The sequence below is a fragment of the Heterocephalus glaber genome, unplaced genomic scaffold (genome assembly GCF_053883595.1).
Source record: "Heterocephalus glaber isolate CG9 unplaced genomic scaffold, H.glaber_assembly_v1.0 deba00001504, whole genome shotgun sequence".
NCBI lineage: Eukaryota > Metazoa > Chordata > Mammalia > Rodentia > Bathyergidae > Heterocephalus > Heterocephalus glaber.
In genome coordinates, this window is record NW_028258324.1 from 50,097,818 (window position 1) to 50,110,059 (window position 12,242).

The 12,242-nt window shown below is 35.2% G+C and overlaps 2 protein-coding genes across 9 annotated transcripts in view; one reads left to right on the top strand and one right to left on the bottom strand.

The window, feature by feature from the left end:
* Positions 1-12,242, top strand: part of Nlgn1 (neuroligin 1) — an 860,706-nt gene that overhangs the window by 54,165 nt on the left and 794,299 nt on the right. The gene's annotated exons all lie outside the window — the stretch shown is intronic.
* LOC101699488 (arginine/serine-rich protein PNISR-like) overlaps positions 3,177-12,242 on the bottom strand; it is a 118,846-nt gene continuing 109,780 nt past the window's right edge. Inside the window, 2 exon segments of the mRNA XM_021242748.1 lie at positions 3,177-4,567; positions 4,570-4,982. Coding sequence (XP_021098407.1) covers positions 3,177-4,567; positions 4,570-4,982 — 1,804 coding nt within the window.

The window sequence follows — 12,242 nt, forward strand, 5'->3', positions numbered from 1 at the left end:
TTGGTTTTTTTTTTTTTTTTTTTTTTGGCACTGGGGATCGAACTCGGGACCTTGTGCTTGCAAGGCAGGCGCCAGAACCAATGAGCTAAATCCTTGGCCCCAAACATAAAATATCTTGTTTTGCATACTAATTTTTGCTTATAAACCTGGAGGCTTGTTAGAACACAACTGTTTAGTAGTAAGTACCACATTCTGTCCACCTTTGAATGTTCAGATCCTAATGATGATTGACAGATGGTGGGTGTTCAACAACTATTTGTAGCATGAGTTAGTGGACAATGAGTTTTCTTAATGAACAGCAATTACTACTAATCATTCATCAAATGTATGTTTCATCTTTTTTTTTAATCATATTACTCTTAAAAAGATTTACAACATTTTTGGAGTACTTCAGTCCTTGCAGCTGAAACATTGTAAAAGAGAACTGATAAGCATTGTTAGAAATCAGTTAGTTGGGTCTATTTAATTAATTAAACAATCACTGTGCTTTAAGAGAAAAGGTGGTGTTCAGTCCAACTAATGGCATGAAAAAAAGGAAGGGAGTCATTTCCTTCTCTAAGAAATTAGCGGAGTTGACATAGTATTATGATGTTTTATGATTGTGGTTCTCTGCCTCCAGTGCCTTATAAATATTTATTACCTTAGAGTAGAGAGAGATAAACTGGAGACTTACCTAAGGAGAAGGCCCCAAACACATCTAAAACCTCATGGGACCATAAGAGAAAATTTAACTGAGAAGCAAGCTGGTGTTTCTCTTTGTCCTACAGAGGGCAGCCCGAGGAGCGACTGCATCTTGTGATGGGCTACTACTGGGGAGTGAGTAGATACCTAGGGAAGTATTAGCAAAAATCAAAATTCTATAATAAGGTATGTAGAAAATTACAGTTTTCATTAGTTTGTATGTGGAAGAAATGTTTGAGTAAGTTCAATGTTATAGCTTCTAGGAATTTAAACAATTAGGTTAGGTAACTATATCCATAAGGTTATTTGTTTGGAACATCATTCTAAAAAAATTACTTTCAGTGTATGTCAGCCTGTTTAACAGTGAAGTATGAGTTCAAAAAAAACATATGGAGGAGAAACCGGGAGGCAGTGAGAGAATGTGAAATAATTTTGGAAACTGTATGATGCGTAGATGTCATAGGAAATGGTGAGGACACTGATGAAATAACAAGGGGCAGAAGATCAAAGGTCTTGGTGTGCTAAACCAGGGAATTTGTGCTTTATCCATTTTTTTTGGTAAGTATGCATTTATTTACATTTACTTCCTTTAGATAAATGCATAACTGCTCAAAATTATTTAAAAGAACCTATGTAGAGGTACAAGAGCACACTATACAAATCTATTTTTACCTTCATTTTGAGGAAACACTGATCTTGGCAAAAATCTGGCATTAGTTTTTAAATAAACTATTGCTAGTAAGAAGGCATAATTTAAAATTGTCTGTGTCCTGACTTGCTTTTTAAAATAAAATTTAAAAGCATTTGTTTTGAGATTCATCTATCACTGCATAAGTGCACAATCATAAAAATATGGGCCCTAATAGCAGTTGAGTTAAAGTTAAAATGCCTCGAGAGCCCCATTCTACTTTAAACTGGACCACTCACTGATCATGATTTTTAGAAACTGACAAATTCAGACCATTTAATGTTAAGTAATTGACACACACTTGCATAATACAGCACTCTTCCACTGGGTTGAGGTCACATTATAGTTTTAAAAATATAAATATATTCAAATTTTAAGTCTATTTCTATAGTAACTCAAGGTGTTTCAATATACTTCTAAAACAGAAATGGGTGAAATAAACTCGGTGTAAAATATAGTTGCCAGACTTTACTATTAGCGTCAAACCCAACTGTTTATTACAAATAACTATACTGATGCATCGGCTTGATTGATTCCAGTAATTTCATTTTACAAGTGTGAATCATATCTTATACATACAGCAAATATATATTTACTTGAAAATCCCCCAAATAAGAAAAGTTTTGAAGGTTAATCAATTGCTTCCAAAATAAAAGATCTGCTTCTGGTCCTCTTCCACACCCTTAAAGTTGGAATTTGACAAAAGTCCATGGATACAATTTGCAAACATTGACAAACTTTTAAATTAAAACCATTTTTTGGGGGGGAGGTGGAAGGAAGTACCTTTAAAACCTGTTGTACAAAATTCCAGCTGCCTTTTTAGTAAAGTATGTTCCTTAGTTTAAAATTATAAAATTAAGGTGCAAGAGTTTAACAAAAATGAACTAAAGAGCTTTATTGACATCACAGTACATTCAAGAATAAGTTTAAGAACATTACAGCTGAAAGAGAATGGCATGTTTATAGTCTTATTATGTACTATTTTTGAATAAAATGTAATACAAAAGAAATCCTATTAAGTAACTTGGAGTAGCATTTGGAAAAAGTACACCTATTTACAGATTAAAAAAAAAAAAAGATTCTGGTTTCACCTACACAGCCACAATGTGCCTCTATAATGAGACAAGCCCTTAAAACTCATGGTATTTTTTAAAACACCATGGCATTCTTGCCACATCATTCCTCAGCTCTTATGATGGGGAGGAGTTGTTGATCTTGATCAGGACTTTAACTTGTGTTTGCGGCTTGCCTTCTTACTAGACCTTTGAGATTTCTTCAAGGATCACAATTGACTATGTTTAGGCCTCTTAGCCTTCTTTTCTTTGCTACTTCCTGGAGATTCAGAACTGCTCCTTCCACTAGAATCAGAGCCTGAATGCTTTTTACTATCTTTGCTAGTACATTTCTTACTATCTTGTCTAGAATCATGTCTTATGATGTTAACAGATATAGAACCAGTCCTTGAGAATGTTCTTTCACTTTCTCTTTTCCTCTTCAATTTATCATCTTGACTACTGAATATAAAATCTTTTTCTTCCCTTTTTTGTTTCTCTTTTGTTTTATAGTGTTCATGCTCCCTTTCTTTGTCTTTCTTTTTCCTATCTTTATCTATACTTTGACTCTTCTCCATTTTCCTCTCTTGTTCCTTAGCCTCACCTTTATGCTCATGACTGTTCCCACTAAGATTTTCATGTTGACCCTCACTTTTACACCTACCTCAACTCCTACTGTGACTGGAATGATTGGTTCATGTATCCCTTGAGCGGCTTCTACTTCTAGGTCTCTCTCGAGAAGAACTCCGATTTTGTCATCTTTCTCTTTCAATGCTATTTCTATTAGATCTCCTCCCGTCTCTAATCTTTACCCTAGCCCTACTGCTCTCTATTTTAATTCTGTGAGAGTAGCTTCTACTTCGGCTATGCCTAGCTTTAATTGTTGGAGATTTACTCCTACTACGTTTCTTTTTTCTTTTAGAAGACTGAGAAGTGACCATTACCTGAGCTAGAACTGTAAGAATAAATGGAGACAGTACTGCTAGTACTACTAGTTCTGCGATTGCTACTGTAACTACTACTAGAACTTCCTGATCTACTCCTTCCTTGTTTCTCTTTTTCTTTATGGTCTTTTTTGGTTCTGAAATGGATGTCGTTTCATTTGGAGTTCTTTTCTTTTCATTAACCACATCACCATCTGCTTCTCTTGCTTCTAGAAGTGATAAGCTATTTTGCTCTTTGTGGATAAATTCATTCTTCTCTTTTGTAACCCTTTCTGATTGTTGCTTTTCTTCTTCCATCTCTTTATCGTGTAGTAGCTGCTGTTCTTTTTCTTTTCTCCAAAAAGCTTCCTGTTTTTGCTGGATTTGGTGCCGTAATTCTTCATCATCAGTCATCTCAGGTGACTCAGAGCCTCTGTCACTCCACTCATATTCACTGTCTCCTGATCCATAACCACCCAGTCCACTGAGTTCAGTGAGGGAAGCCAGTGCACTGGACTGTGCCAGTTGTTTTGCAGGAGATTTTGTTGCTTTCTGATCTGTGTCTTTGGCTGTATAATAAATTTCTTCATCTGTGACATTCAGAAGAATTTCAGTCAGAAGCATTTTTGTCAGCAACATCATTTGATATTCTTTTTCCTCTTCAGTCATCTCTGGTTCACTCTGCTCTTCCTGAGGAACTGGAGATGGACTTCTGGTGACTTTTCTGCTGCTCGCAGCCTCAAAGTTTTCGGGATCTTCATCCTCTTCATCACTGTGAAATGTACTTCTCTGAGGTAAATGAGGGCCATCACCTCCCTCAGTATCTTCTCTGGCCTTCTTTTCCTTTTTGGACAATTGTGAATGTTGTTGGTCCATCCTTTCTTGCTCTAATTTCTTTTGCTTTTCACATTCCACTTTTTCAAGACCTTCACAAATCCAAGCTGGAAGAGTCCTGTGTTTTACTGCATCAATTTGAGGAGGCTCCTGCTTCACAGGAAGGGCAATAGGTGACTGCTGCCGATCCCTGAATGACAGTGGCCTTTCTCTTCAATTCTGGGGAGGCTCTGGAGGTCCTTGAGGTCCTGGTTGCCAATAAGGAGGATGAAATCCACCTTGCAGTGGACCAAAAGCAGCCCCATGTTGATAACAAACTGATTCACTGGCTTCACTGCAAAAATTATCGGGTGGTTCTCCAAAGTTATGATTGTTCTGGTTAAATATTTGTCAAGGGCAAATTCCCCACTGTCCTGACTGTTGCTGTCTTCAGAAGGAAGAACAATATCTACAGGGCCTGGTGTTGGTGGCATCCATGGCTGATCTGGAGGGAGGTGTGGGGGTTGCTGATGCATTCCCCCTTCTGGTTGCCACATTCTGTTAAAGTTTGAATCTCCTTGAAAATTCCCATGATTGTTAGGCCCACATTCCATTGTAGACATATCTTGTCCATTTGGCATCATTCCTAGTGGTTGTTCTACTATTCTTTGCTGTCCTGAAGCTTCTCTCTGGGCAATCCAAGCTTGACCCAATGCAGCCCAGTCAATCTGGCTTGGATCCTGCTGGTGCTGGAATGACTGCACCCATTGTTGTTGGTTCAAGAGCCACTGCTGCCAAGGCTGTCCTCTTGATCCTACATCTTTTCTTTAAAAATATATTGATTTTCTATCTCAGAGGCTCACCTTCTGTTTAAAACTTAGGTTGATTCAGACTACAGCTTGAAAGCATAACAGCAAGAAGAGTTATGGCCTATCCTCGTTCGGGAATGCTGCTGTCACCACCGTTCTTGCAATAAGTCTCCAAGCCTTTCAATGCTTCTACTTCTATGAACAAGACAAGATGGCACTGCTTTATCCATTATTAAAGAATAATGACTAGTTAAGATTACATTTTGAAGGGTCACACTGACATCTCTACAGAGTATGAATGAATGGGGCTTCACTAAAATGGAGAGATCAATAATAGTATATTTCGGTATGTTAGAAAAGATTGAAAATGTATTTATTTGAATGTAGAAAGTAGGATATATCAGTCTTGAGTATGAGTGGGAGAAAGGAGAGTCTAGAGGATTATTGGAATCAGAGAAATTGTGGGAGCAACTGAAATAATGAATGATGATGACATTAAAGTGAAGAAGAAAGGAAGACACACTGGGGGAGAGTATGACCAATACATATTTTGTTAAAATTGAATGATTTGCAACATCTAAGTGGAGTAAACATCAGGAGTAAATGAGTATATTAGAGATCAGGAGAGATGTATGGTCTAGAGATGTGGGTGTCATTTTTACTAACAATGTAATATGCATGGGTGCCAGCGTAACATGAGGTAAATGTTGACATGGGTTTTATTTACATATATGTGATAGGTGAAGATGGTAACTGAGATGAGGATCAGGAATGCAACCTTAAGTAATTATACATTTTAAGAACTAAGCGTAATGAGGGAGCTCCTGAAATGATCTGAAACTGAATAGTGAAAGAAAAAGCAAAAGAGAACAGATGCATAAAAGCCAAAGGAAAGGTAAATTCTAAGGAGTTCAAAATCATCCATGTCATGTGTTGGAAATAGGCCATGTAAAACAAGGACAGAAAAGGGAAAATTGCATTTAAAAATTGTACATCAATTTAACAATTGCACGAGACATTTTAATGGAATAATTAGAATTGGAACCAGTTGAGGAACTGGAGGACATATGGGTAGATTATCCATTTAAAAAGTTTTGGAAGTAGAAAGAGAAGGAAGTTGAGAGAGCAGGACATGTCACCGAAGGTATCCATGTTTTTTATTGTATCAAAAAGCCCATGTTTGGATACAGTGATGAAAATATTTATCAGAAAGGAATCCTATGAAGGTAGAAGATAAAGGCATTGATGATACCAATGAGATGGAAGGAATGAGACCCAAGATACAGGTGGTGTTTCTCTAGCTTTGGATAAGAGTGAAGATTAATGGATAAGAAAATAAAGGAGTGTGGAAAAGAGTAAGAGGCAAAAGGTCACGATGGAACAGATGCAAATTCTAGAATCCAAACTCAAAGTATTGTGAACAAACAAGGGAATTTATTGACTCATAATTTGGGATCCACAGAATTAGGTCCAGTAGAACAAAGTCATGACAGCTATGAAATTTAGGACCCTCCTGGTACTTGCTTAATTCTGTACACAGGCTTCCTTCGTAAAATGATATTGGTAGTCAGTGAGAGGTCTGAATCCCACTGTCTAGCTTGACCTTAAAGGGAAAGACACAGTGGTGGTATATCAATCTAAAGAAGTTCTCTGTATGCCCTTTATTCTATCATGTGCCTGCGCCATATTACAAAGACAAGAGTAGGGAGCCCTTGTAACAGCCCAACCAAGAGTATATAGGTAAAGGAAGGTAAAACTTGCATGGGATAATGAAAGATGATTCACAACAAAGGAAAATTTGATATAATTTGATAGAGGGCTCAAGTTTGAAGAAGAAAGATCATGACATTTATTTTCTATTTTTATTATTCTTGTCTGTAGAAATTAGAAAGAAAAGTTGGTAAAGTGAAAAGGATTAGTGCTCACTTGGGGATTGCAGATTGTAATAATCCCTAGTTGTCACTGAGGAGAATTGCAAAGGAAGTTTACTGGGTATGTAGAGATAGGGAAGTGGTAGGATGTTTATTATGTGACAATGAAAAAGACAGTAGATTTTGTTCAGGGGTAGCAGAGTATATTCTAGTGCTGTCATATATTGTTCAACTGAGGTTAGGCAACTCACCTTCTCTGACCCTGATTTTTTTCTTTTTTCTTTTGAACAAATGAAATGTGCAAGCATATGAATTTTAGTGCTGTCCAGAAATTAGGTGTTGTATTATATTTATATTCAGAGTAATATGAATGAGAGTAAAGTGATAAGACAAATGCATGATTTGATTTTTAAAAAAGAAATGAAAATGTCTCTATTTGAAATTAATATGTAACTTTCACTGAACAGAAAAGAAGATAAACCAAAGATCATTTTCCTTTCTTCAATTTTAAAATACATTGAGAAGCCTGTTATATTTGGTGATGTTCTGCACATATACAGTCAGGTTTTTATAAACCAGTAGAGACTATCAGTGGAGGAATAAGTCCAAGATGTTACATATCAAGTCTAGATAGATTTATAGCAGTTAGTTTCTGGATCTCATTACATAATTACCCACTCAATGACATCAACAGGATTTAGTTTGATTAAATTGGAGTAAATGTAGTACAGTTTCTAATTCAGCATGAGAAATCTCTATATAATTTGGGTAGGTGATAGTTCTTGCTTTTTAATTATTGCACTTAGTCACTAATCTAAGTCTCTAAGCTCTTTGGGTAAATGTAACTTGAATTTAGTAACTAGGGGATTTTGAAATTGCTTAGACTGCAGCCAAACTCTAGCCTTCTTAGTTCATTTGTTCTTCCAGAAGGAAGTAAAATAAGTTCAATTGAGTATTAAGTAATTACTGCTTTATCCACACAGTGCTTTCATAAGCTTGTGCATGTTTTTGTGTAAACAATCTTTTAAATTTCATTTATTGTGTACAGTGGATCCTTGGCTTATGAATTCAATTCATTCATGAGGGCTGATTGCAACTCAAGGTGGTCAGTTGAAGGCTCAGGCTCCTCTACAGAGACTTCAGTCTCTCTCCTGTAAATAGGCAGATCTCAGTGTCCTTAGAGAGACACTGGCCCAGGATTTCTCAACTCCATACAGAAAAGGATGTTGTAATGTTCTTTCTAGAACTCTTTAAGAGTTAAATCTGTATGTGAGACCATCTGGAAGCATAAGTAGCCAGCATTCAGGTTGTAACTCAAGATTTTGGTCATAAGTTAAAACTAAAATTCTGGTCATAACACAAATTGTTCATATGTCAGGCTGGTCATAACTCAAGGGTCCACTGTATTAGGCACTCATCTAACACTTCTCATACATTAATTCATTTAATCTTTTCAAACCTGCTTTAAGATGCATAATTTTTTATTATTTAGCTAGTTTTAATATTCTGATTACTCAGATGAGGAAAACAAGTGTCAGAAAGCTGGCATTCAAATCAAGGCAGTCTGGATTCAGAAACTATGCTTTCAATGATATAATAATTATGTATGAATGTATGGCATTTTATAAAGATTATATACATAGGATTTCACTTTTCCAGAATTGGTTAATTTTGATAGTGATTCATTGCAACTCAGGAAATATTTATAGTGGACTAGCTACTATTTTAAAATAACATTTATTGTTTGTCTGACTATTAATATAAATTATCATGGGAAAGGTTGAAAGGAAGCTAAAAGCCCCTGAAAAGCTACAATGAACTGATAATAAATTAGACTTTCTAGACTTTCTTCCACCCTTCTTGTTAAGGTACTTTATTAACTGTGTATATCTGTGTACCAGGGCCTTCATAATAAACTACTTACCTAGACATTTTTCATCTTTAATTTTGAATCAGGGTTGCACAAAGTTGCAAGGTTACAATGCCTGAACTCAAACTTGCCATCCTCCTGTCTCAGCCTCCCAGAGTGCTGGGATTGCAGGCATGCACCATCAGACCTGAATTAATTTGTTTTCTTACAAAAGTTGGATCAAATTTTCAAGTTTTGTTTTTTCACTTAACATTTGATAAAGACCATATTCTATGTAACCTTCAGATATACCCTTATTCATCAAATAAAGTTGATATTGGATACACTATTTTCATTTGGTGCATCATAATATGTTAAATAAGTGTATCCCTATTTTTCCATGTTTTTACATAACATGTTGTACACATTATTCTATTGTTATTGTCATTCTATTGATTTTTAAGACTCTGAAAGCTACTCTCAAATTGCTCTCCAGGAATATTGTTATGTCTGTGTGCTTTCTCACCAGTAAAGTGTGAGAGTATCTATCTCATCACAAAGTAATTAGCATGAATATTTTCATTTAAATAATGTTGACACTTTGATAAGTGACAAAATTACATTTCATTGGTGCATTAAGTTTCATTTCTTTGACATTAATAGATGAAACACTTGTATGTTTGTTGGTAATTTGAATTTTTTGACTTGCTGAGATCTTTTATTATTTCATCTTATTAATTTACAGATAAATAATTTATTTTTCCAATTCCTCTGCATTCTCCCTAAATTGTTATTCAGCTTCCCATTTTGTTTATGGTGATATTTGACTGTGTTCTACTTGTATATAATCAATCAAATGGCTTTTTGTTATATTTTATTTTAATGTAATATGGAAATGGTTTTTTCACTCTAAGATTATATTAACATCTATATATTTCAAGTGCATTTATAGATTTGTTTTCTATTATTTAAAAAAATATTTTTGGTACTGGGGATCTAACTCAGGACCTAGCATTTGCAAAGAAGGCATGGTACCACTGAGCTAAATCCCCAGCACTCTTTTCTGTTATTGAACTTTAATACACATGAATTTTTCTCTTGGTAGATTTTTGTTTTATGAATCACTGTAAAGTTAACTAACTTGAAAATGATCCCTGCCCCTGTAGTTTATTTGTAGTTTTGTTATAGAGGTTAGCATTGCAGATCATAAAAATTAGTTTTAATTATTTTTCCCCTTAAAGAACTTTATTTTTAATTATAAAATTATCTCATTTAATTGTAGATATTAGGGGTGTTCACTGTGACATTTCCTCACATGCATATATTATGCTTTGTTTTTACCTTCCTTACTACTCTTTTTATCCTCCTATCTCTCCACTCTCCCCTTCTCAGTCTGCTTCCTCTTCCCCAGTAGCCCCTCTTCTACTTTCAGGTCTTTTTGGTATTTTTTGTTTTGTTTTGTTTCGTTTCTTTCACATATGAGAAAAAACATGTGATGCTTAAAAATCACGTGATATTGTCTTTCTGTGTCTGGCTTATTTCTCTTAACATGATGGCCTCCGGCTCCATTTGTTTCCTGCAAATGAAATGATTTTATCCTTCTTTATAAATTTTGAATAAGATTCCATCTTGTATATATACCATATTTTCTTTATCCATTTGTCAACAATGGGCACCAAGGCTGTAATAAACATGGCTCTGCAGTTATCTCTGCCATGCAAGGCATGGCATTTGAGAGGACAGTGCTGCAGGTGGTAAAAAGAATTTACCAGTAGTCAAAGAATACAGAAAAGTTGACAGCTGATTGATGCACTGCAAGGGAGCAGCAGGCAAGTGCTAGAGAAGACTGTACCATGAGGGTGAAAGGCTAAGGTTTTATATTTGATTTAACCAGTGGAGCAAGTCTGGAAACATAATCCCAGGCAAGCTTTCATCAGGTCTTGGTGGTTCCACTGTCCATCCATCTCAGTCCTCTGGAAAGCCAGCTGGTGTTTAGAGATTTAGGATTGTCTTGACAGAGTCCAGTGTCCTGGGTGTTGCTAGAAACAGTCCTTCCTGGGTATGTAAAGATTAACTAGAGTAAGTGATCAAGGGAATCAGAATAAAGTATATATGTTTGTACTTGAAAGAGACTTTTGACATTCTATTGATTTAGGGGAAAATATAGTATCTTTAAGACACGACAAGCAGTTAGATCATCTAGCGATATATGCACAGCTCATGCGTGTAGCTTATGAATTGGAGAGTTAATGTTCTAAAGAGATTCATCACTCAGTTGCGATGTGGCCTTTAAAGAAACAGTGGTTAAATAACCATGATTCCCCACAATCCCTTCTATGTAAGGTGTAGGGAAGCGCTCAATGTTTCTTTCTAAAGTACTTGTGAAATTATCAACTAACCATGTAATGTAAGTTTTTGACATATTGATATTTGTTCACATGGCTCTGTCTCCTCTGCTTTGAAAACTCTTCAATTCCTACTTTAACCTCTCCTCTCCTTTTCTTTCCACCTTTAATACATAATAAAAGTTTCCTACCCATGTGAATTATAGGAACATTTTATATCATATACTAGCGTTAATTTATCACATACTAACTTCTATTTAAAATTGTTTAAATCCCTTGGTGTTTTGAGTATGGTCTATTGATCTTGAATGTTTCTTTTGGAGGCTATTTTAGATATAATTATGAAGAGATCTTCTCTTGAGGTGATGACTGTTGGTTAGAAAGGCATAAGCCGACTGAAGAAGAGACAACAAACTGTTCACATGCATGTGGGAAGAGGAATCTAGTCAGAGCTAGGTTATGGAGAGTTATAACTTGATAAGAACATTAATTTGATGAAGATCTAAAACTGTAACTATAGAACATTTTAAAATAAGTATTTATAGCCTTTGTTACATGGACACAACCTTACCATACTGAACTAGGAAGAAAAGCTAAACATTTAAAAACGTCTGGTTTGATACCTTCTTTTACTGGTAGCAGTAAAAATCTCACGATTTAAACCTGTTATAGGTCATGTAATCAGTGGTAGAATTGAAAGGAGAAGCAAATCACTTCATTTCCCCTTTGATGTCACTGTTAAACCTCCCACTCTCTAATAACTGATTGTGCACTGGTCATGTATTAAGAACTGTAAATTACCTGTTACACAGATATTTTTGGTGAAAAGTTCCTCAGTAATTGAGCACATCCTTCTAACGTTGTTTATGCTTCCATTTCTGAAAGACATATTTTAATATTTTAAAATGTAACTAAAATAGTTTCAAAGAGATTCTACTTTCCCTATCAGGGTGGCACAGTGACTAATATACTTTTAGTATTTACATGTCAATGGAGATTTTTTCATTAAATATGTAAAATTGCCATTTGAATCTTTTATGACAATGGGAGATCGAATTTCATGAAAGTTAAATCAGTATGATGCTATTGTTATAGATTTGTAGAAAATCATCCTTAGTATAAAAATTCACAAATAAACCTATTTTATTTATACCACCAATCCAATTTCAGAATTATAAATGAAAAGTAGGAGTTAGTCATTTTAGAAAACA